Raw genomic sequence first — 23,821 nt, 5'->3', positions numbered from 1 at the left:
GCTCCAGAGGCATGAAACATTTCTGTCCTGTGCTTTAGGTGGCCAACACTGGGCTGTGAGGCTTTTTTAAAATCTATGTGTATGTGTGTACGTATCTCATAATGAGAAGTAACTGTTCTGAAATGAACCGTGTTCTTCCGTGTAACTTTTTCCAAACTCTGATGGATTTTAAAAATGAATGAAAGCAGATCTTGATAACAGCAATGTTCAAAATTATTTAGGATTACTAGTTTTAAAGAAGTGAAATTATGAAGTTACAATGAGAGGGTACAGTTACAGCCTGATCTGCTTTGCTTGCTTTCTTAGATTCAAGAACAATACTATTATTTAGGGCTCTCCTTCTGGGTGAGTCTGTATTTGCAAGAACAAGGGCTTTCAGGTCAGGTGCATCTTCCTTGTCTGTGCTTCTCATTCTCATGCTTGCAGTGTGTAATATGCCGATTGATGTGCTGTTTGGAGAAATACAGGCTACCTAAATGGAACTGAGATAAACAATAGTATGTTTTGATTCCTATATAAACATGTGATTTGTTGTCTTTCACTATTAGCACGAGCACTTATTTTCCACTAGATTAAAATCAGTATTACATAGTTAACAGGGGACCGTAGTACTAGTTTGAAGCATCCCTGAGACTTGGTAGCCTTCTTTCACCCTACCCTCTACCCTTCATGGGGTTTTTGTGTTGCTGTAAGTGGTTGCTATTAACATTAAACCACTTGTTCACATTTCAGTTTTAACTCATTGTCATTAGGAGACTTTCACTTTCTCTCCTGCTTCAGCAGACAGGTTTTATAGGAAATATGTAAGAGGCAAATGTGTAACGTGGGAAGGGCCAAATGGAACTGAGCTGTCACCTGAGGCGGGACAATGATGGCAAAAAAATTCAGATGGTAAACAGGGTTAAAAGCCATGCTTCTGCATTGTCAGAGTGTGTCACCTGTAAGTTGAGTGGTGCTCAGCTTGGTCGCTGTGCAGAAAAGAGTGGTTTTGAAAATAGGAAGATCTGACAGTTTGTTACCAAATTTCCACGTCCCTCTTGGTGGGCTCTTTGTGACTGTTTCTAAGTGGTTCAGCTGCTTATTCTTTGTTGGGTGGCCTGGGCTGTAGTTTTACCTGCACTAGTGCTGCTGCTGGGAGAAACACTTGTTCTTGGCCTCGTGGTGTGCCTTTCTCAGATGCTTGTGAAACTATATTGGAAACCAGATTTGGGGGAAGGAGGGCTGCCAGAAATTAATAAATAAAAATGTTCAAGCTTTAACACTGATCAGGTCTTTCATGGAGTTCATTGCATGAACGTGGGAAGTATGTGGAAGGCAGGGCCATTCTTTAGGTGACAGTGCTGACTTGAGTAACTTAAGGTGCCCCTCTGTAGATAGGTAGGCTTTGTAGATACTTGATGGGTCATCTCCCACTATTGGAGCTGCTGTGCCACCCTCCCCTGTCTCTCTGACTTGCACCAGTAGTGGTGTTTTGTAGTCAGATGACAAACTGTGCGGTGGCTCAAAACCTAGCAGTAGTAGGTGGTTCACACACAAACCAAACAAGGTGGTTAATGTTTGGGTGGGTCAGCAACCTGGATTGTTAAACTATCTTGCAGCTGGGTTGTATGAGTGCTAACACTGACGCACAGGAAGGTGGGAGAGCCACGGGAAGGTGGGAGAGCCACGTAGCTGGGAGGTAGGGTGGGTCTGCTATAGACCTAATATAAATTTATTTAAGGTGCTGTGGAGTCATTCTTGGGCTTTCATGTGCTTTTATACTAGTACTCTTACACTGTGCCAAACCTGATTCTGCACTGATGACTTGCTCAAAGGATGTGCCTTACTGTCATCTGCTGTTTGCCACGGCCTCAATCTTCGATGGAGATGCACCTCAACGATATGCTCAGGCCTCTCAGAACCATTGTACCCTCCTGTGACCTTTGCAGGCGGGGCACGGTGTCCACACAGACAGTGAAGATGGCTGTGATCTGCATTTGGCCAGCAAGTCGTAGTCTGGCTGTCCTTTGGTTGGTGCTGGTAAATTAACTTAGCCTGTGCAGCTTGTTTTTCCAGTGACATGATTAATAATGACTGGTTTATACGCTTATTGTTAAATCGCATGAGAAGGCTTTTCTATATTAGTCCTACCACAGCTCAGGGTGCCATTTGTGGTTTCCATGATTAGCATAGCTTGTGCAAAGAGAAATCTCTGTTGACTCTGAGCGTTCCTCAGAGATGCGCCTTAGTATCTGTTTCCATTTGGGTTTTGACTATGTTCAACTAATATTGTGAAGATGTCTGTCTTCATAATTGAAACGCAGTTGATTGTGTGTTATGTGGTCCTTATATGCTAACGCTGTACTGGCAAAGGCTTGTTGAGGGGTGAGATGTGTCTTGCAGCCCATTGTGAATATAGAAACACAGATGTGGCTTTAACTGTGTTGTAGGTGAGGTTTCTGAGAAGAGGCAGTATTAGTGGTTTGGGTTTTTTTTTCTTGTTAATTTGGTGTTGAGATTACGGATATTTTGTATATTTTTTGTGGTTATTGGTTTTACAGTTGACTGCAGAAGACACATAGTTAACTGCAAGGAAGTATAGATGCCCCCCCCCCCCTTTTTTTTTCTTTTGTCTTTTTTTTTTTTTAAGAATGGAAAAAAGATGGGTAAATTATAGTGGCAGCAAATGAGAGGCAATAAACAAATTAAGTCTATTCTGTCCTTATGTGTTGTACCTTCAGGAAACCAGGCTGTGCAGCTATTCTCACCAATTGTTAGATGTTGGGAAATCTACCTGGGAGCTTTCTCTTCAGGGACAAATCTTTAGGAAACCAGAGGTCATGGGTTCTCTTACTAATGGAAAAATGTTTGTGAAATTGGAGCCATGAACTTAAACTACAATTCTCTGCAAAAGTCCTGCCCATGGTAGTTGAAGCTGTTATGATTTTAGCTGTGTAGAGATGCTATCAGGCAATTTCCCCTTCCGTGCAGATCACTGAAAGGCAACAGGAAGACAGCAAACCCCCTGTGTTTTAACAGAAATGTTTGGGCTTTAGGGTATAAGTGTACATAAATGCAGACTTATGCTTCAAGAATAACTTGATTTTGAGTTTGGTGGGATCTGCAGGAGTGCAGTTTTGTAAGTTTGTGTTTTTTTTATTTTTAGGGGTACCAGAAGATGCTTCAGTGGTGATACCTCTTTCACAATGCAAGTTATGAATGAAATTAATTAACTAACATCCCCTTCCTCACCCTGATTGCCGATAGACTTCCTGTAACGCTTGGAAGAAAGGGTCAGGGGAGAAGGGTTGAAGGTCATCATGAAGCTAAAGCAGCGAGTTGTGCTGTTGGCCATTCTCCTTGTCATCTTCATTTTCACAAAAGTTTTCCTCCTTGACAACTTGGACACCTCAGCTGCCAACCGGGAGGACCAGCGCGCCTTTCACCGTATGATGGCAAGCCTCCATGTAGAACTGGACCCCCGACTTGACCATACATTGCAGTCCCCTTGGGAAATTGCAGCCCAATGGGTGGTGCCCCGGGAGGTGTATCCCGAGGAGACGCCTGAGCTAGGGGCTGTTATGCATGCCATGACAACAAAGAAAATAATAAAAGCTGATGTGGGATACAAAGGGACCCAACTGAAAGCTTTGCTAATACTTGAAGGAGGACAGAAGGTTGTCTTCAAACCCAAGAGGTAAATATTGCCTTCAGTGACTGAATTAATAACTGCTTTATGTATAATTCCTTTTATCTCCATGTTGTTGCATTAATGTTTAAGTTACAAATTTACACATAAAGGGAACGACCACTCTGTTATCTGTGAGACAGACAGTATAGAGTCTTGCTGGTCCTCTAGTAACATTAGGTTGCTGTGCCAACTGTCTCTCAGGCTGTATAGCTTTGATGCTCAAAACAGCCTGTCTTTAGGTTAAAAGAATAATCACTGTATTCAGTCCTGAGGGAACGTTGGTTAAACCTGATGTTTCTGATCAGTATCTTCCGGACTGTGGAAGTGCAGGTTCTGGCAGTGTAGAGGCAAGTCTTGCCTACTCTTTCTGAGCAGGGGTCACGTCAAACTGCCATGAGAGAATACAGTTCAAGAACAGGGAAGGAGTGAAAGTTGACAGTGGTCTTAAAAGTAGATCTGGGTGTCTGGTGTAGCTACATGAAGATTGTAAAAATGGCTTGGTAGGTCAGAGTGAAAGCCCCTGAGTTTCATGTCTGCCAGTAGTGAATACTGGAGGAGCAATGTAAGAATGGGCGGGTAGTGATACTTCCTTTGAATGGTCTCTATTTACGGTGATCCACAGCGAAATTTGACATGATTGAACATTTATGAAGAGTCTTGTGCACATCTGTAAAGCTTTTTGAACTGTTTGCCTTCAGGGAAAAGGAGAAGAAAGAAAGATGTAAAGAAGTAAGGCAGGTGTGTTTTGTGGGAGTGCACTGCAAATGTAAAGCGTTGTCGTCACAGAATGAGTACCTCTCTCTCCAAAGGATATTGGGTTGAGCAAGCATGAAGTTTTTCTGTCATGTTAATGAATTATTAGAGAATGAGGAAAAAAAAAATCTGCCCTCCACTTCTTGAATTCGCAGCCCTGTTTCTGTATAGTCAGTTACTGGTCTGGCTGGAGCTTCACTGTGGGGCTGGGCTGTGTTAAAACAGTGTGAACCTTTCACACAGAAGTCTTGGTGGTACAGCAGGCGGCTTGTCCAATAAATGCACTAACAAGATGTGGCATTTCTATAGTGCTTTCTGTATAAGTGAGTGCTGTAAAGCGTTTCACCAAGCATTAAATTACATTCCCATAATGGAATGTCTGTGCAGGCGAACACAGTGACTATGCTCCATTAAGGACATGTGCAGCTGGGACTGTTTGTAGGCGTGCTAGGCAGTTTATAGGAGTGCTAGACAGTATGGCCCTAGCCATACTGGTAGACCCATGTTCTGTTTGTGACTGCTGAATAGGTAGGCTTGTAGGTAGAGTCTTGTTCTGTCATTGCAAGATGGTCTATTTAACTAGCTTTTGACCTGAAAGGTATGTCAAAGTTACTGCTAAAAACCTTTTTGAGAAAACTTACTGATTGGGAAAGAATGAATTCTCTTGTTACCTTTGCTCTAGAAAGGACTAGATGCCTGCTGTACATGGAAGCAAGAATTTGGTTGTGTTTTACCAATAAGTTTTAGCTCTGCAGCTTTCAAAATGTGACCATGTTTTCAAAAGCCTGCCATAAGTACATACAAAAGACCTGACTTCAAGGACATGTTCTGAGGGTTAGCTGTCTCATTTCAAAATTACTTGAAATCCAGCCTAAGTTACTAATGATTAATAGTTGTTACCATCATGTGCTAGTGGTATATGTGAAATAAGATGCTTGTTTGGTTTAAGGTCCAATTTGGTGGGAATCTGTCAGATCCTCCTCCAAAAAACTCCATACTGTCCCGCACTGGTTAATTCTTTTGAGCTGCCTTGCAGAGAAGCTAAAGCATTTGCTCAGGCTGATGAAATGGACCGTCGGCTTGCCCCAGGTCTTCTCTGAGCAGGGTTAAAACATCAAAGTAGAGCACTGTGGCTTCTCTTATACTGTTGCTGCTACTGCTTGAACTTGGAGTCTGTTGGAAATAATCCAGTTTACACAATTTGATACATAGATGGAAAGGAGAAAATAGGTAATCTAATTTGGCCTTACTTTATTTGAAAATGTATTGCATTTCACCCATTTGCTCAGTATTGATTGTGATACTTTATGCTCATCTGAAGCATGCTTCTTAAGCAGTATCTAAACCTGGTTCAAATGTCACAAATCCCAGAATTTTGTGTTTGCCTTGACTATTTAAGTAACATCTATTAAAAAAGAAAAAACAAAGCCTACCACTTCACCAAAATATACCATTGTTGTTGTAATGAGTGTCTAATTTCTATTTCTTGCTGTTCATTATGTCTTTTTTCCACCAGAATAAAGGGTCTTTTTATATCCAGTATTGTCCTCAGGTTCACGCTTGCTGATCTTCTAGCTACTAAAGATTGCATTTGGCATTTCTTGCACAATATCAGATTGTATTTGCATGTTAATCTACAATCCATTCTAACCCCAAAATCGTTTGTGGAGTTGCTGCTTTCCAGTATAAATAGCCCCCTGTTCTGTAGCTGGGTCTGTGCTCTTTGTTCTTAGATGTGTCTTGGCATATGGTTGAATTCAAACTCATTAGTTTGAATGGGCACTGCTTCCCAAGCTCTTGAGACTACTGTACATGACTGACCTTTCCTCCTTATTTACTACTTCAGCAGTCTGTACGCTATTTAATCTCATTAATAATTTTTCCCTCTCCATTGGCAATCATTTTGAAAGTGACCCAGAGTCTGTTTAACTTAGTACTGTTATTGCACTTGTTACTCTGAACAGCAGAGTTGATGGGAATCCTGCATGAATCACTTTATTTGGCTTATTTCAATTACAGATATGCCAGGGATTATGTAGTGGAAGGAGAACCGTATGCTGGCTATGACAGACACAACGCAGAAGTGGCAGCCTTTCACTTGGATAGGTATGGAACTATTGGGTTACCTGGTTTTATTGTCTCTGGTAAATGCTTTTTCAGAGTTTGGGAAAAAGGGATCCCTTGAAGAACACGCCTCAGATGTGAGCTATTTCTAAACCTGCCAAGGTATCACATTGAAGCCAAAAATAAAAATTATTAGCTTTTTTGTGAAACTTCATTTTGAAGATCTGCACGAGATTCTATCATTTAAGATTTGTTTGAAAATTTCAAAAGGAGAATGAGCACTGAAACCACTGATATTTCATATTATATGTGAGAAGGAGCTTAGCCAAATCCTGTGGAAGAGTCTGAAATGCTGAATGTATGTCCTAAGTTTATGTCCAGTATGCTAAAAAGTTAAGTCTAATGTCTAGACTAACAGTTTAGTGTAGACTAAATACGAATCAATGCATTCTAGAGGAAAAACAGCTATTCATATATTAATTGTATTCAGGGGTATCCAGGTGGTTTTGTGGACCTGAGCTGGAGGTGCAATTACTAGGAAAAAAAACAAAGTTATGGGATATTCAAAGAATGGGACAGAAATTACCAAACACTGAATGTTGATAGTTATGAAATACGAGTTAAAGGTGCAGTTTCATCTAGAATAAATGAGTGCAGTCTTGGTCTCCTCACTGTAAGAGGACTGTGTTGGCACTTTGGAGAAGATTTCTGAAGATAATTAAAGATGTGAAACATTCTTATATGAAGAGACTTAAAATCATGGGAAAGGGAATAAGGAGGGACAAATATAATAAAGAATTGAATGGTTGAACTTAAACTGAGGTTTTAGTCTTCCTTTCCTAGTACATAAGTAAGAGTCTTGTCACTGTGACTGAATTCATAGGTGGTAAAAGATATGTTAGTCCTAATTCATCTGTGGAACTGATTGCACAGCCAATGGAAATTAGTAATTCTAGTTGTGTAAAACTAGTTGTGTAATACCCATCGCTGTTGTTGCAATCTTCAGGTAGCGGGCCAAAATCACGGTATTTTAAGACAAAAAAAACCCCAAAAACCAAAAAGATGTAGCCAGTTGTCTGTTGTCCATTTGTGCTTTCAAGAAAAATGCAGACTTGTGTTTCCCTGAAAAAGCAATGATCAAACATGGTAAAGTAACAATTCAAAGCCTCTTTCCAGTGTCCAAACCCCTCTTTCTTAGCTCTTCATTGCTTTTTCTTTGGCTGTGTTTTGGTGCTTGTTTCTCTGGCCTTTCTCCTCTCTTTGTGGATATGCACCTGCATATTCTCCAAGATTACCTAGCAGAAGCTACCTGCCCACATAACTTTAGCGTGTACTTTTGTTTTGAATGGTGACAGTTACATATTTTGTCCAAGGATGCAATTGTTTCAAGAAGTATCTGAATCATAATGTATGTTTACCACTAGTGGGGAGGCTGTGCTATCCAGGATACTGGCCTTTCAGCTATGGGTCTGAAAATACAGGGACAGGTTTTCCAGATCTAAGCTCTGTGCTTATTTTCTTGGAACACCTGCGTTTTCTCAAGCTGTACATAACTCTCTGTATTGGCTGTGAATTTTGTCTTTATGCATACATGATTTGTTCAGGCAGACATTTTGCGTTGCCCTTTCTTAGAGGTATTTTATACTTATGGAAGGGGACTTGCTCATTGAATATCTAAATAAATACTTTGCAGCTGTTAGAGTGACTCTCCCAGTATCTCTGTGGAATGTAGATTGTCCCTTTTTCAGAAGGGACAGTCCCTTTTCAGTCTCTTTTTCTGAGATGCAAAGAGTACCAAAAGTACATTAAGAGAGTTGGGGCTGACATTGTACTGATGTTTGTATTCCTCCTTTAAAATTCCGTAACAAATACCCAAACCATTTGCAGTCACAGAGCAAAGACTGTGGCAGACATGGGAGTGGAACCTGGATCTTGTGACTGCAAGTTTTATGATTATTCTTCCCACCTCTCTTCTTTTCCAGATGCTTCAGGCATTCAGTTTTGTTCTACCATTCTCTCTTCCCTTCTCCCCCCCATGCCAAACAAAGTAACTCCTAGATTGTTTACTTTCAAGTATAATTGAATTGGGCTTAAACATAACATTTTAATAGATAGTAATTCCCACGAGTTATAAATGATCTTTCCAGGTGACCAGCTGAAAGGCCATATGGTTACTGCTTCAGCCTGTACACAAGACAGATGATGGATATTTCTGGTATGAGGTCTGGTTTCTGAGAGTTGGAGCATGGTGCATCCTGTGTTGCTCTGCTGCGAATGCTCTAATAAAGGAGTGTCACTGATGGCCTATAAAGCAAGTTTAACATCCAGGCACTTAAGAAAAATGAGTTTCCTTACTTTGCCTTGGAGAAGAGAAGAGGTTGCTGCAGGGTTCCAACTTTGTTCTTTGGTCTCAGTCATCTCAATTTCAGACAGTGGCACAGAGACTGTGTTTTTGTTTTGGTTTATTTTAATATAGAGCTGCTGCCTGTGTTGCAAATTCTCACGTCATGTTTTTTCAACCCAAATCAGAATTCTGGGTTTCCGACGAGCTCCACTGGTGGTTGGCAGGTTTGTGAATCTACGTACAGAGATCAAACCGGTTGCCACAGAGCAGCTTCTGGGTACCTTCATGACTGTGGGTAAGTGGATTCCATGGATTGTGCAGCCCAGTAAAGAAAAACGTGTTTAATAAGGAAAAAGAGCCATGGGAATCTGACACAGTTATAGAACAATTAACTATGATACAGGAAGCTGGTAAGTCTCTTTCTGTGCCAAGAGAGATCGTAACACTTGTATAACCTCATTTGGCGGGGGAGGAGGACTCGATTTTCTCCAAGCAGTTTTTCCTCTGTAACTTCTCTGTGTTCCCTCATGCTGCTGTTACAGATGGGATTTTTTGAGTAAGAGTTTTCTCTCTGCTGTCAGAGGTGGTTAGAAAAGTCTATGATTAGTCCTGAAAGGAAAAAAATGGGATTGTGTTTAACGCAAACACAGTGGTGATTTGGGATAATTTATAGAGTTGATGCATCGGTTGGTGTTAGATGTTGTTTGTGCTATATCAGAGTCTGCTGAGCATTCATAACTAAATGTGTCAGAACTTCCGTATGTTGTTTACAGTAATAATGCTGTGAAGGGCACTTAATGGGAATTATTAATGTGAACTCCTACCAGGTGGTCATTAAGCACTAAGAAATGACTTATGCTGCAGCCTTAACTTCTTCAGGCTTTCATAAAATACCCAATTATTGCTCTTTTTTTTTTCCTAATAAGAAGACTCTAGAGATGATTGTTTATTACAGCTGATAAATATGTGTGCCTGTGTATATTTCTATTAGAAGCACTGTTAGTAGTTTCACCTACTAAGTTTGCCTAACACTTTCAGTTATAAGGTGTAACTTTCAGATGAGAGTAGCTCTGCCCTGGCAAACTCTCTTTGCATTCAGATTGGGTGTCTGCCTCAGGCAGACTTTACATTTTCTAATTTCAGCCAAGATAACTAAGCAGTTTTCTAGCAGAAATGCTGACTTGAAAAGTATGGCTCCAGAAGTTTTCATTGCCTTTCCTTAGATTCCTGGAACCACCTGTTCTGCAGAGCATGAACCAAAGAAATGGATGGATCTGGGGAGAAGATTGTGATCTTGTCAACCCAAATTTGACCAAGTTTCTGAGGTTTTGAAGAAAAGATAATCCATGCATACTCAGTGCAGATTTGCTAGAGTTGCAGCTAGAATCTCAAAGAATTCTGTCTCTTGCTAGACCTGCTGCAGGCCATGGATAGGAAGAGAGACTTGCAGGGCTTTCCACACAAATAAGTGATCTGGTCTGCTGCAAGCTCTGTGTTGTAAATGGTCATCTTTCTGATGTCCTCAAGTGGTCTGACTGTGATACTAGGAGCACAAGAGCCAGGTCTGGATGGAGGACTGCACAGGAGTGCTGGTTGGCTAAGGAATTGTGATGTGGGATTTGGGCTCATGGTGTAAGAACGGAAAGTTAAAAACACATCTGTCAGTGAGCTGGGCCTGGTTTGGGGAGGATGTTGGATGTAGGGCCAAAGGAAGAAAGGACAGGGAATAAGTGGAATCACAAGGAAGTAAGACATAGTTGAAGAATATTTTGGAAGAACATCTGTGAATATGGAACTGGAATTGACGTGGCAAAAGTCAAGTGAAGGCAGGTTAGAAGGGTAAAATAGAAAAGGTTAAGCTAAAAATGTTAATCTAGTGTAGATTACCGTACGCTACAGGCTACATAGGCCTTAATGGACTAAAGACTGCAGGGTTTCATTGTTCCTTTCCTGTCAGAAGACACACGTGAAACTTTTGACAGATCTGCGTTCCTAGGTCATATAAGAATGACAGCTTGTTTGTGTTTCCCCTGCTGAGTCAGCTTAAGTAACTGAGATGTGTGGCAGGCCTCGGGGCTCCAAATTCATTTGAGTTCTGCTTAGTCTTCTTTCACGTGTCTCTTTTTGGTCAACTTTTTCAAAAGAGTGAGAAGTCTGACACATGAAGTGTGAAATTTAAAAACCAAGGAGTGCTAAGGTTGCAAAGTCAAGGTCCTAAGGACTAGAAAGGGATCACAAAAACTTGTTGATAGTGCAATGTTGTATTAACTCTCAGTGTGATAAAAACATTAGAAAATATAATTACTCTCTCTTTTGAATATTAGTCTTCAACGTTGCTTTGAATGAATAGATGTCTGTTTAATCTCTTGAGCCTCTCCCTCTCAGAGGTAGGAAGCATGAGGTCAAGTGCAGTGAAATCCTATTGCAGGGAAGGCTCTGCTGCAACAATATGCTCCTGCATGCCAGTTGGCATCCCTTGGATTAAGTTCTGCTCTTTTGATACCTCTTTATTATTATTTTTTTTAAGGTAATAACACTTGCTTCTATGGGAAGTGCTACTATTGTCGGGAAACAGAACCAGCTTGTGCAGATGGAGACATCATGGAGGGGTCAGTGACCCTGTGGCTACCAGATGTCTGGCCTCTTCAGAAGCATCGGCACCCATGGGGTAGGACTTACCGTGAAGGAAAACTTGCCAGGTATGAGAACATGATAGGTTTATTCTTTATACATGATAATTTGTACTAGAATTACCCTTGCAATACAGTGGCTAATTAAGGAGCAAGTGTTCTCAAAACCTAGAGTTTTGCTGACAGCTTTCTTGGTATGACAGTAGAAGCCAAGAAGTCTAGGATGAGATTTAAATTAAAATGAGCAAGAAAGAAAGCTTCATTGTTTTCCACGATACTAAGTGCTGTCCTTTTTATATTTCTTGCCTGGAACATAACTCCACCGTACAATCACTCCAAGCTCTGAAAATCTTGGCCCTGGGCAAACCAAGACTCTTCTCTTGTGCCACTAGACCTTCTTCTGACACTGTGCCTCTCTGTGGCTCACTAAAATACAGTAGCACTGTGCTATTTTCTGCCAGACCTGATTTCACGGTCCTTGTAGTTTGTTTCAAAAGTTGTGGAGCTGGTTTAGCTTAAGTAGGTAGGCACTGAAAAGTTCTTTGCTTTGAATACCATCAGTATTTGGTGACCATGCTCAGCATCTAAAGAATGTTTTCAGAGAAGGACAAACATGGGATCTAGCAATCTTGTACAATAGATGTAGATGTAACATGTCCAAATATTTGGGTTATTTGGGTTGGAGATGTTTTTGCCATGAGCAGAGCAGATGGTTTTAAGCTTAGTAAATTTTTCTACATCTGTGTCCTGGACAGGTGACTAGAAAGTTTTTTAGTCCTTGATCTAAAATATCCATTGATTTCCACTGATGTGATTGTTCTCAGAAAGAATCTCATCCAAAGGCTTCATTGAATTGTTTTAGAGTATTGAACATACAGTTTGATTTTTGAGCAGCAGATGTTATCTCCTTTTCAACAGGTCAAAATCAGCTGTATTTAGTACACAGTAAATTGCAGTAATGAATTGACTGAATTTCTTGGAGATGGGGTGGTTTTTTTTTGAGAGGCTGTTTTTCATCATAAACTGCCTGCTTATACAGGAGTTTACCCTTATACCTATGCTGATTTGATATTTGCTGTATTTTAAACTTACTTGCTTTTGCCTCATTCAGATGGGATTGCATGGTTCTGTTGTTTTGCACCTTGTCATGTTGTGCTTTTCACTTTGGGAGCGTCAGGAGAATTAAACCTTCTAGATGTCATGCTCTCCTTTTTCTGTGTCTGGTAATTATGGAAAAAAATAACTGCAGGAATTTTTTTTCCAATCTAGCTGCTTCTACTCTGTCCTGAGTTGACCTTTTGAACATCATTCGTATAGTCACATTAGTGTACATAATTTTTAATGGACATGTAATAGATAAAATCCCTGACCTTTGAAGTCCTATGCTAAGACAATGTAAGTGATCAGAAATAAATGTCGGAGAAAGGTCTATCTTGAAAGACTGAATGAAAAATGAGAAGAGAGAGCATAGTATATCTGAAGAATTGTTGCAAGGAGATTAAGTGCTGATCTAAAGTAAAATGAGAGAAAGAGAAACACTTGAGGGAGGGAGGGAGGGGTGTAGCATAAAGGAAATGTATCCAGTACAAGGAGGAGTACATTCTGAGACTTTTGCCTTGTGGGTTTGTGCTGTAAGTTGAATGTGAGTTGGACCTTGATGCAAAAGAAAGAGGGAACTAGAGACAGCATTTGAGGAGTGTGTGTGACACACACACAAAACAATGTTAACAAAATCATTGAGAAGATAAAATTTTGTCCGCTCTGATTTGGGTAACTAGGATATTGGGAGCTTAGGCTCCAGACCTCTAGAAGATGAGGTGGGGTATGTGGCAGTTCTAGTAGTTAAATTCTGATCTTCTCCCTGCTTTTATGACTCTCTGCAATTTTGAGCATGTCAGTGAGTCTCTCCAGCTTGTGTTTCCTCCGTTTCTGTTTCCAGTTCACAGATGGTTTAAGGCATTTCCAACTTAACTGCTATTTTGTGAAGGATTGTTTCAGCCCTTACATGGAAGATGTTATAGATGTACTTGTTATTTAGGTTGACAGACAGAAAGGATATCCACCAGAGGTTTGGCTGTTTTGGTGGTGGTGTTGAATAGCTTTGGAAACTGTGAAGAAGAAAATGAGAAGATTTAAAATCCTAGCTCTGGGGAGTTGAGACATGACGTGTTATAAGACCACAAGTACATGCCTAGGTTATGTGTAGAAGGAGAGGAGAGAAAAGGGAAGCTTGAAATCTTGCCATTGAGGAAGGGGAGAGGCTCTGCAAGGGAAGTGGGGAGGAAAGAGATAACTTTGAGTGAAGGAGAATGAACACATAGGAGGCCCTTCTCCTCAGGACAGAGGAGGTCATTAGTAACTGTGAAGAGGTTATTTGCACTAGAAAGAAAAAATGGAAGAGGATCACTGAAAAGCAAGACTGATGGAAGCAGGTCAAGGCAATAGAAATAGACAGAATACTTGAAGTCCTTAGTTAGGAAATTAAGGGAAGCAAGTCATGATGGTAATCTTGGCATGAGGCAGCCTGACCACTGCTGAATTGTGAGCAGTGAGGAAGCAAAATCTGACCTTTTTTCCTGTAGGAAGATGATGTGTAACCTTGCACTGAAACTATAGCTTGCTCCATACGCTAGGGTGTTAATACAGGATTTACTCTTTTAATAAAACACTTCTGTCTAGCCATTTCTTCTTTATATAGCCTTGACTGCTGTGCTCACCTTTTCTTTACGCACTCATAAGTGAATGAAGGGGCAGCTATAAATACCGTTGGTGTGCAATGATGGAGCGTTCCTTGAAGATTTGATTTGTTTTCTCTTGGTGGCCCACAGGTGGGAGTATGACGAAAGCTATTGTGATGCTGTGAAGAAGACTTCGCCCTATGACTCAGGCCCCCGTCTCCTTGATATCATTGACACCGCCATCTTTGACTATTTGATTGGGAATGCTGACCGGCATCACTATGAGAGTTTCCAGGATGATGAAGGAGCCAGTATGCTCATCCTCTTGGATAATGCCAAAAGGTAAGGGAAATCCTGGTGGTCAGGCAGTGGTGAGCACAAGGACACACATTTATCTGCTCTGTATCTCTCTGTTTTCTCTCACTGATTTTTTTCATTAATACCTTTTGTGCTAAAAATCCAAAGCTCTCCTCCTTATCAGAAATTACTCATCAAATATTAGGGTCCTTTAAAGACTGTGATGCTTGCTCTGTGCTCTAGATACTGTGACTGCTTTGGGCAAAGTCTTACTCAAACTACAGAAACGCCCAAATTAGCACAGTATGACCTTTTTTTACCCAAGCAACTTTCAAAGGTTTGCTTATGTCTCTCCTCCTATCCCCAGAAAAGCCCCTCCCTTTTATGCTTTTAATTAATGGAAGATTAAAAACTTATGTTTTTTTATTTACCAGTGAGTATTAGTGAGTGCCATAGTAAAAGTAGATCTTTTCAAAATGTGTCTCTGAATAATTTTGTATTCCCTGCCTTCTGGATCTGTCTGTTCTAGTTTTTAAAAGGTTAAAAGTTTAAAATGGAGATAGAACTGATACTGAGAGCAAAATATGATGATGTCCTGAGCGTGGACATTAACTATTTTTGAAACAAAAATGAAGCATGTGGTAACTGAGGGAACTGACGAGAAGTCCTTCATGAGGCCAAACTTTACTATTAAGCGTATGTGTTTAAAACGTGAGTTGTTCTGTCTTTGGTATAGTTTTTGTATGTTGGCTGGTATAGTTTAAGTTAAAAATCCTATTGAAGATACAGCCTTGTTTAAATCATAACAATTTACTTGATTTTTCTTAAAAACAAAGATAACCAATTCCACTTTCTCATGATTTAGGCCAGAGACTCCCGATTTTTTTTTTCTGATGGGCACTACCACCCGCAGTAGCAGTGAGTTTCCCCTTCTGCGGATGACCGGCTTCTGATGGACCGGCTTCTATGGTTAGCTCTGGCGGTTCCTGTGCCAGGCTCTGCTCTGCAGTGGCTTTGCATACCACTTGTATGAAGTGTACACAGCAGCTGAGACCTCTGAGCTAGACAGATCCTTGAAAGGCTTGGAGTTACCATTTCTTTCCCCATTTGCGTTTCGTATAGTGGATTCCTTCCTTCCTTCCTTTGTTTCTAATTTGTCTGCAGTGGCTGAGTTGAGTATTTTGTCATTATGCATCAGCCTGTTCAGTAACACTCCTTCAGTTATGTCAGCAGGATGTGTTCCACCTTGGGACTGCTTAATTATTGCTGCTTTCAGACTGCTTTAGGTGAATTTGGCAAAAATTGTCTTTCTATAACGCTTTGGCAATGTGTTAGGAGGAAGTTAATGTATTAGTCACTGGAAGTGAGTATGGCAGTTGAAGGTCATGTTAGACTTTTCATTATGGTACGTGCTTATAACATTATGAAAACGTTTCTGGTGGGGCTTTGCAGGCCCAGAAGTAAATTGTTTCCTTGAAAGCTTAAGTAAAGTTCTTTCAGCTCCTTTGAGATGAGGGATGGGGGACAGTTTTTTCATAGAATCATAGAATATCTCAATTTGGAAGGGACTCATAAGGACCATAGAGTCCAACTCCCTGCTCCTCGCAGGACTACGTAAAACTAAACCATACGACTAAGAGCATCGTCCAGACGCTTCTTGGTGCTGTGACCACTTCCCTGGGGAGCTTATTCCAGTTTTAAAGCTACTAATAACAGAATTATTTGAGCAGAGTAATGTCAGACTCCTAGAGTAAGTTATCTTTATTGAAGGGAAAGTTCTTTGTTGAAAACAGTATTATGAGGGGGGTGAAACTATTAAAAAAAAAAAAAAAAAAAGCACGTTTAGATGAAGTTTGAAATACTATGAAGTCCTTTTGGCAGGCCTCCCTTAGAAAGTGTGATCATGAAATGTTAAAGTTGATCACCTTGTTTGTTGAACTGTTGATCTAAGCTTGGCTATCTGAAACAGCGCGTGGCTGCTATTTCATTCATTCCGTGTCCAACTGTGTTAGACAGGCAAAGCTCCCACTCTCTATGTCCAGAATGCCAACTGTTCCTTTCCCCTGCTTTGCAAGATGAGCTCAATTTCTAAACTCCTCTGAAGTTTGTTTCTAAGGTGCCTTGGTCTGATAAAGAGCTAGGTATGCTGATGTTGCTTCCATTTATCTGATACATTAGCTGATGCTGTTGAGAGTTATATCTGTAATTGGTCATGGCCTGTTTATATTTTAATTTAAATGATTTGAGCTGTTGGAGCATGAAATTGCCTAGTATTGATTTTTTTGAATTCTTTATAAATCTGTTGATGTTGAGAACAACATTAGGAGTTCAACTGGTTCACTTGGTTTTAATTTTGCTTTTCAGCTTTGGAAACCCTGCCCTGGATGAAAGAAGCATTTTGGCTCCTCTTTATCAGTGCTGCATGTAAGTGAAATGCAGGGATCACGATTGCTTTGCTTATGCAGTTGCTGCCCTTAGGTGTGCAATATAATTAAGTTTGAAGCCTGGCAACCTGAAAATGTTCACTCAGGTACATAGTGCTTTACTTTTTGGAGGTACTATTTTTGATGCATTGTCACTGCTCAAGAAGCTGAGAAATACATTTTTATTATGGTAGTAAATCAGACGGTAGACTGTAGGAAGTAGTCTTGCCTCCAGGTCACTGGTTCAAATCTACCCTTAGTCAGTATGACAGGTACTTTGCATCTGCAGCTGTCTGCATCCAGGTCCTGCCGAATAAAAGTCCACATCACAGTTTGAGTTCTCCCTGACAGAAGCTAAGGACTCAACGTGTCTGGCAACTTAACTACCTTCATTTCCAAATGCTCTTTCTAAAAGACTGCAGCACTGCTCAGGGTAGCTCTTTCAAAGTGAGGTTTGCAGGTTTCTTGCAGGATTTTGTTTCTGCTTTGGCCTTGTGAGCTGTGTTTTTGTTAGTTTTATTTTTAGAGGCTGTGAATTGTTGATTTCTGTTTTCTGTGGCCGCTCTCTCACCAGGCCATTGCAACTTCTCATTAACAAATAGATAAAAGTACCAGGAAGAAAAATATATATCTGTTTCCTGCATCTGTTATTTCAAGATAACATTAACTCCTTTAAACCTTCCAAATTAAGCATTTAGTTGAGAGTTCCTTGAGCCTGTCCTTGGAGGGTTCTGTCTCCCAGATTCCTCGGGGCCTGTGAAACCTGGGAACTCTGCAGAAAGCCTGAGCTCTCACCCCCTGCTTGTGCTAAGCAAGGCTTTAGGCATGCTACAGTACACCTGGCCTACATTCAGTAAGATTCTTTCAAAATCCGTATGGAGAATAATTAAAGTAAATCATTTTCAAAGTCTTTACTTTTCCTACATTAATTTTAAATGCATTTTTGATTTCCTGTTTTATGAGGCTCTTTTGAAGTCTCTCTCATCTAGATTCTCACAAATGCAACCAGAAGAGAAGTTTATCTATGTAAGAGACTTTGCAGTTTCCTGCTTTTCACATACCCTTTCTTTCTGATACCAGGCAAATGCCGTATAAGAAGTCATATGTATAATTGTTTTAACTATAGATTTGTTACAACACTTATATTGCTGGTTTCTTTGGAGGCCATCAAAAGCCAACAGTTTAGACCAGTGGTGCTAAAACACAAGAATTTGGGGGAGAGAGACTTCACAGAACAAGACAGTTTAGATGGGCTGACATGAACAAGTTCAATGGCCAGTGAAGCAGAAAGATCACTGCTGTGCTCACTTTCTGTGGAAGTTCAGTCGACTGACTTGCGTCCTTTGTGATTAACTGTTGGTCAGTGATGCTCTTCCTGAGGTGACACAAGTTTTGTTTTTGAATTAACAGTCAGACTGCTAATTTTCTCCCTTTCCCTTTCCCTTTCCCTTTCCCTTTCCCTTTCCCTTTCCCTTTCCCTTTCCCTTTTCCTTTCCCTTTCCCTTTCCCTTTCCCTTTCCCTTTCCCTTTCCCTTTCCCTTTCCCTTTCCCTTTCCCTTTCCCTTTCCCTTTCCCTTTCCCGCTTCAGGACTGGAGAACTTCCTTGCTAGCGGTTGAAAGTGTTCATGTAGAACATAAGAATTAACGTCACATTAGATTCTTTCTTCCTCACCTTCGGTTTTCAAGTTTCACTTAGATATTGCATATAATGCAGTTGTACCTGGACCCTCCCATGCCAAAACCACTTTTGTAATAAGACTCCTTTCTGTTTAAATAAAATCATGATGTAACAGGCTCCCTCAAGAGGTTGGCGTTTGGTATTGCTGACGGGACTTTAGCTGGACAGTGGTATGATGACATCTTTGTTTCTTTTGCAGCATACGGGTTTCTACCTGGAACAGACTCAATTACCTGAAGAATGGAGTACTGAAGTCTGCCTTAAAAACTGCTATGTCACATGACCCCATCTCACCAGTCCTTTCTGACCCTCATCTGGATGCCCTAGACCAGCGGCTTCTCAGCATTCTGGCTACAGTGAAGCAGTGCACAGACCAGTTTGGGCCAGATGTTGTGCTGGTGGAAGACAGGATGACACTGTCTCATTTGTAATTGTAGTGGAACACAGATGGAACTCCTTTTTTAAAAACAAACAAACAAAAAAGCGATAGAAAAACAGCACAATCAGTTCGGAAAGGCTGTGGCCAAGATGGGTTGAAATGAACAGGAAAGCTTCCAAGCCAGAGAAACAGAGGTGACACTGGCTTTTACCTTGGGCTGACAGCAGTAAGAGGTGGGAAGTTGGAGCCTTGGACGGCTCAGTACCCGTAATGGCATCTTGGCCGTTGTGGTGTGTCCATTGCCGGCAGTGGACATTGCACAGGATAAAAATGGCTCTTGGTGTTGGTGGAAGCGTGTGGAATACAGACACTAATTTGTGGACTGAATCTAGAGGGGACAAATGGAGATGAACAGTACGATCCTCTCCCATTCTCTTCCCCACATATACTCTTGTGAGTTGTTGTCTGATTCAGGGTTGTACATAATCAGCTGTGAGCTGGTTAGGCATTTTACTGCTTCTTTAGAGAAAGAGGAAGTGGTGAATAAAATAATTACTAGACTGAAGAGTTGTGCCACCCCCCCAGGGGGTGGAATGTTCTTCTGAATGCCATTAGGGGTGGGAGAGGGGACCTCTGCTGCTCAGTTGTCTTTTCCTCTATAAAAGGCTGGGAATGGGGTTTGCCTCATATGTGATAATGCTTCAGTGTTTTCGCTGAAGTCCTATCGAAGATTTATTCACAGGGTTGGAGATTTAGGGGAGGACAGGGTGGTTATACAGCACTTGGTAATTAAGGGGTTAAAGTAAGTTTCCACATGTCCTGTCACTGTTTTCCGTTTACAAGGAATCTGGCAAGGTCTGAGTGTTGGAAATATCCTTGCAGTCCTGTGTCCATATTAACCAAATTTTCACTGTATTGTGGCTGAGAAGGAGGACAGAATCTGTCCTTGGAAGCAGGTTCCATTTAGCGAGGACATGCTGCTTACTGTATGCCCTGTTTAATTTGGGGAATCTGGGCGTGTTGCACTGGCGAAAGAGAGGTGTATTGCGGGACTTCCCCAGTAACCAACAGCCGTGGGCAAGGCCCTGAAGAGTAGAAAGAACCCTGAGCTCTGGTCTTTCCTCATCATCTTATATGGAGGGAGCTTCCTGCTGCTCGATGTTGTAATCACAGCTCAGTGCTGCTGTTTTGTGGAACGCCAGCAGTTTTTCAGTCCCACCATCTGCCTGGCCTGGCTTGTGGCTGAGCTCTGAAGCTGTGAGCACTTCCAGTAAGTTTTCTGCCTTCCCCAGCTGCTTCCTGCAACAAGCCCCACTGTGATGCTCTGACTGGGGTGGTCATCCTGGGGTCCTCACTCCTAATGGTTTTGCCATAGATGGGGAGAGTTGGTGCAAGTGAGCTTTTCAGGGCAGACTTGTAGCACTCGTCTTGTGCTAGTCCTGTCATCCTTCAGCGCTGTGTCAGCCTGCACTGCAGATGAGCTTGTGGCTGTAAAACTTGTCACACTTGTGGTAGGTCTGAATCTGTGTCTCTGGAAGGGAAGCGGCTTCGTCATTACATTTCCAAATTTAACAGGTTTGCATCCATTTTCAGTTCAGACAGTATGGTCCTTAGAAGTAAGGAAAGAGCTCACTTCCCAAAGTGATTACGTATTATTGAACTTGTGAGCAAGAGCAGAAAAATGTCAGTTTAAGGCCTTTTCCTTGATTTGTCTGTCAAAATCTTTCTAGCTCTGCAGTAGTGTGGCAGGCAGATAAAGAGCTGTTTCCTGTTCTTGTTCCTGCTGCCATACCCGATTGAAGAGGTGTTAGAGAGTTTATTTTAAAAATGCAGTTTTATTTTGTTGAAGTCTTTTTGTCATTGCCTGAGCAGCGTATCTTGAAAGTAGAATGCAACTGTTTAGCTGAAATTGAATTTTATGTTCGTCTAGATCTCTTCTGGACTTGGCCACATCACAGACCTGCCCCACAGTCAGGATGGGATGTGGAGTTATTTATTGGTGTTACTAGTCAGGACTGTAATGCACAGCCAGCTTTTAGGACACTGGTGTTAAGCTAGTGCCTGTTTATTGCTGTACTTGATAATACAAAACATGTTGTAGAAGCCATGGTCCTTCGGTGAGTTTAACCCTCCGGCGTGGGTTGTGCCTTGCAGGTTCTCTTAGGGCAGAAGTGAGTGCGCTCAGCTGATGGTGAGCGTGGGCAGGAGCCACGCAGGGATTGCCCTGCTCCCTCGCTGGCTGAGCTGGCCTGTCGCTTGGCTGGCAGTCAGATTTCGGTGCTTGAGCGAGACAGTGTTGGGAAGTACTGTGGGCAACAGTTAGATGGTTAGGGAATGCTTTTATTCTAAAGCAGAATAGATTCATACTGAGGCATTTTGGCATGAACTGTTGGAAATTGAAGATGATTTACACAAAGGGGAGATGGTGAAGCACATGGTAGTGGCTTGTAGCATTTTTAAAAGCATGTTCTTCTCTTTGAGCTTAATCATGAGCACTTAATATTTTGAGAAGGATCTACCGAAATTTGAAGTTTTGATTTATATTTGATCACTCTTGGTTGTTTACATTTGATTTAATAATGGATTAAAAAAAAGTCTGTCTTTATGAAATTAAATTAGTGTTCAGGGCTTATGTATTGCTTGTTCACGGGGCTCTAAGCTGAAGCTTTTGCTGTCAGATGGAACCTAGGGATAAGTCTTCCCCCGGTATGAATGTCAAAGATTTAAGCACTGTATTGGTTTAATTGTAAACAAAGGGCGTGAAGTCTGGCATCATCAGTAGGAGGAAGCAAGAAATGGTTGCTTTTTTTCTTCTTTTTTTGTCACGTTGACACTTGTGGTCACTGTAAACACCACTGGAGCCTGGTGTTCTGCAGCAGGAAAAGAAGAATAAATTCCTCTCTTACCCAAAATCAGGAAGATACGATTTTGGCCTTGTGATAATCCCTGGCATTTTGGCAGTGATTGTTGTTTTCCTTGAATACAGACCCCTGAGAAATTTTAAATTGTAACCATTGCAAAGGAAATCGGAAGCAGCACCCACATGCAAACAGGGTCTGCTTGAATCTCTGAAAAATAGCATCATTTGTGAGGCAGGCACTATGCTGTGTCGACGAGGTTTTCATGACACCTTCTAATTCTTGGTCACTGTGCACACTGTAATTTGCTGGTTCCAGATGTTACAAAATGGTTGTGTTGCAGATATTAGTAATATCAGAGCGCTTGAAGCACAGAAATCAAGAACTAATTAAAAAGAGAGCACCATCAGCCATCTGCTATTTATCTCCTCCTTCCTAAGTCAGCAGTCGGGCTGGAGGAGACACTGAAGTCAGCTCCTCTTCCAGCAGCTAATGAACTGGAGTGTGTCTTGCCAAACAAACTTCAACTGAAAAATACTAATTTATTAAGAAGGTAATTTATTTGCTGTGGCAGCTGGAGCAGGGTGCTTGAAACAGACACCCCTCTTGGAGCTGTCAGAGGATTGCCCCTGGGAGCAGCTGCACAAACGGAGGTTGCTAGTAAGAAAACAGAATGCAATCATGACTTTCTACTTGTATCCCCCAGGGTCAGTTTCTGCATAAAGCAACATTGTGTGAATAAAGATTTTAATAAAGCAACATTGATGGATTGTTTAAGTCTCTCTCTCTCTCTCTCTCTCTCTCCCTCTCTCCAACATGCGGTGGGCTGAATGTTTAAAGTGTTTTGCTACTGATGTTTCACGGTTGTTTCTTCACTAATAGTTATCAATGGCATTTATTCCAGTCATGTATTTCCAAGAATGGGGTCAAATGTGCAGGTTGTTTGCAAGAGCTTCATTGGTAAGGAAAGGTGTGTTTAAGAAGAGTGTCCCAAAGTGATACAAGAAGACATCTAGCTTTAAGTGGTCTTCAGAGGGCAAATATTTTTTGCTTTTGAAAGTGCATCCCATGGCCCTGCATCTGCCAAGCACCTAGGCTGATTTCTTGGTTGTGTCCCAATAGGTTGGCTTTGTTACACAGAGCAAGGGATGTATACTGAGTTGGCAAGAGATGTATATAGAGTTGGCAGGTGTTCATGGCTGGCTTTTCTAGGCTTTTATTGAAGCCCTTTTATGAGACGGAGCAAGTAAACAGCCATCAAAATCTGTTCCCAGAGTGCAGGGATTTAATCTGCCTGTATCAGAGCTTGTTTTCGTAATAACCCACTGCAGCGAGTTTTCCAGAGGTAGTAGGTGATGCTCACAGTTCTGAACGTCAGGAGCTGGAAGCCGGGGAAGCCACCGAGAGCTGCTGTGTACTACTGAGGACTGCGTGAGCTGCTGCCAGCCCCCATACGGCCCTTGGGGACAGGACACCACAAAACCACCGAGGCACTGTGCCTCTCGTGGAAACGTGGGAGTGATCTTGGACCTGGCCTGTAGCATCAGCATGGTGTTGTGAAACGACCAAAGGCACCTGCTTTTTTTTGAACTAGAGTTTCTCTGTTGAAACTTTGGACTTCAGCATTGCTGAATTTTGTAAGAACTGTTTTTTGGGTTTTGTTTTGGGAGGGGAGAATGTTCTGGGGTTTTTTTGTCTCCTAGCATTGTGTGGTGACAATTTTTTATACCCTCCATCTTTATTTTTGAGGTGCCAATTTGCTCAGGGAGCAGGACAGGATTCTTGCTTGTGTGTAAGCAGTTCAACAACTTGCAGAAATTACAGATGCTTTTAAGTTTTGACAGGCTGAAATAGCTAGTTCTGAGAGCTGTTTTCACAAGCACTTTGTTGTATTACTGCTATGTAATTTTGGAGTGGTTGGCCTTAGGGTGAGAATTCATATAACTGGAAGATTTTAAAGTGTTTCTGATTATGTAATGAACATCATTTTACAGAAGAATGAACAGAAACAACTTTGAGCCGATGGAGAACCAAAGGGTTTTGAAAC

The 23,821-nt window shown here is 41.4% G+C and overlaps 1 protein-coding gene across 1 annotated transcript in view; it reads left to right on the top strand.

The window, feature by feature from the left end:
- FAM20B (family with sequence similarity 20, member B) overlaps window positions 1–22,548 on the top strand; it is a 26,708-nt gene extending 4,160 nt beyond the window's left edge. Inside the window, exons 2-8 of the mRNA XM_009320642.1 lie at window positions 3,146–3,676; window positions 6,443–6,529; window positions 9,017–9,126; window positions 11,359–11,530; window positions 14,290–14,481; window positions 16,801–16,860; window positions 18,737–22,548. Coding sequence (XP_009318917.1) covers window positions 3,300–3,676; window positions 6,443–6,529; window positions 9,017–9,126; window positions 11,359–11,530; window positions 14,290–14,481; window positions 16,801–16,860; window positions 18,737–18,968 — 1,230 coding nt within the window. The 5' untranslated portion in view covers window positions 3,146–3,299 and the 3' untranslated portion in view covers window positions 18,969–22,548. The remainder of the gene's footprint in view (window positions 1–3,145; window positions 3,677–6,442; window positions 6,530–9,016; window positions 9,127–11,358; window positions 11,531–14,289; window positions 14,482–16,800; window positions 16,861–18,736) is intronic.
- Window positions 22,549–23,821: the final 1,273 nt, after the last annotated feature.

Source organism: Pygoscelis adeliae, unplaced genomic scaffold, assembly GCF_000699105.1.
Source record: "Pygoscelis adeliae isolate BGI_AS28 unplaced genomic scaffold, ASM69910v1 Scaffold402, whole genome shotgun sequence".
NCBI lineage: Eukaryota > Metazoa > Chordata > Aves > Sphenisciformes > Spheniscidae > Pygoscelis > Pygoscelis adeliae.
This window is presented reverse-complemented; position numbering and strand designations above follow the sequence as displayed.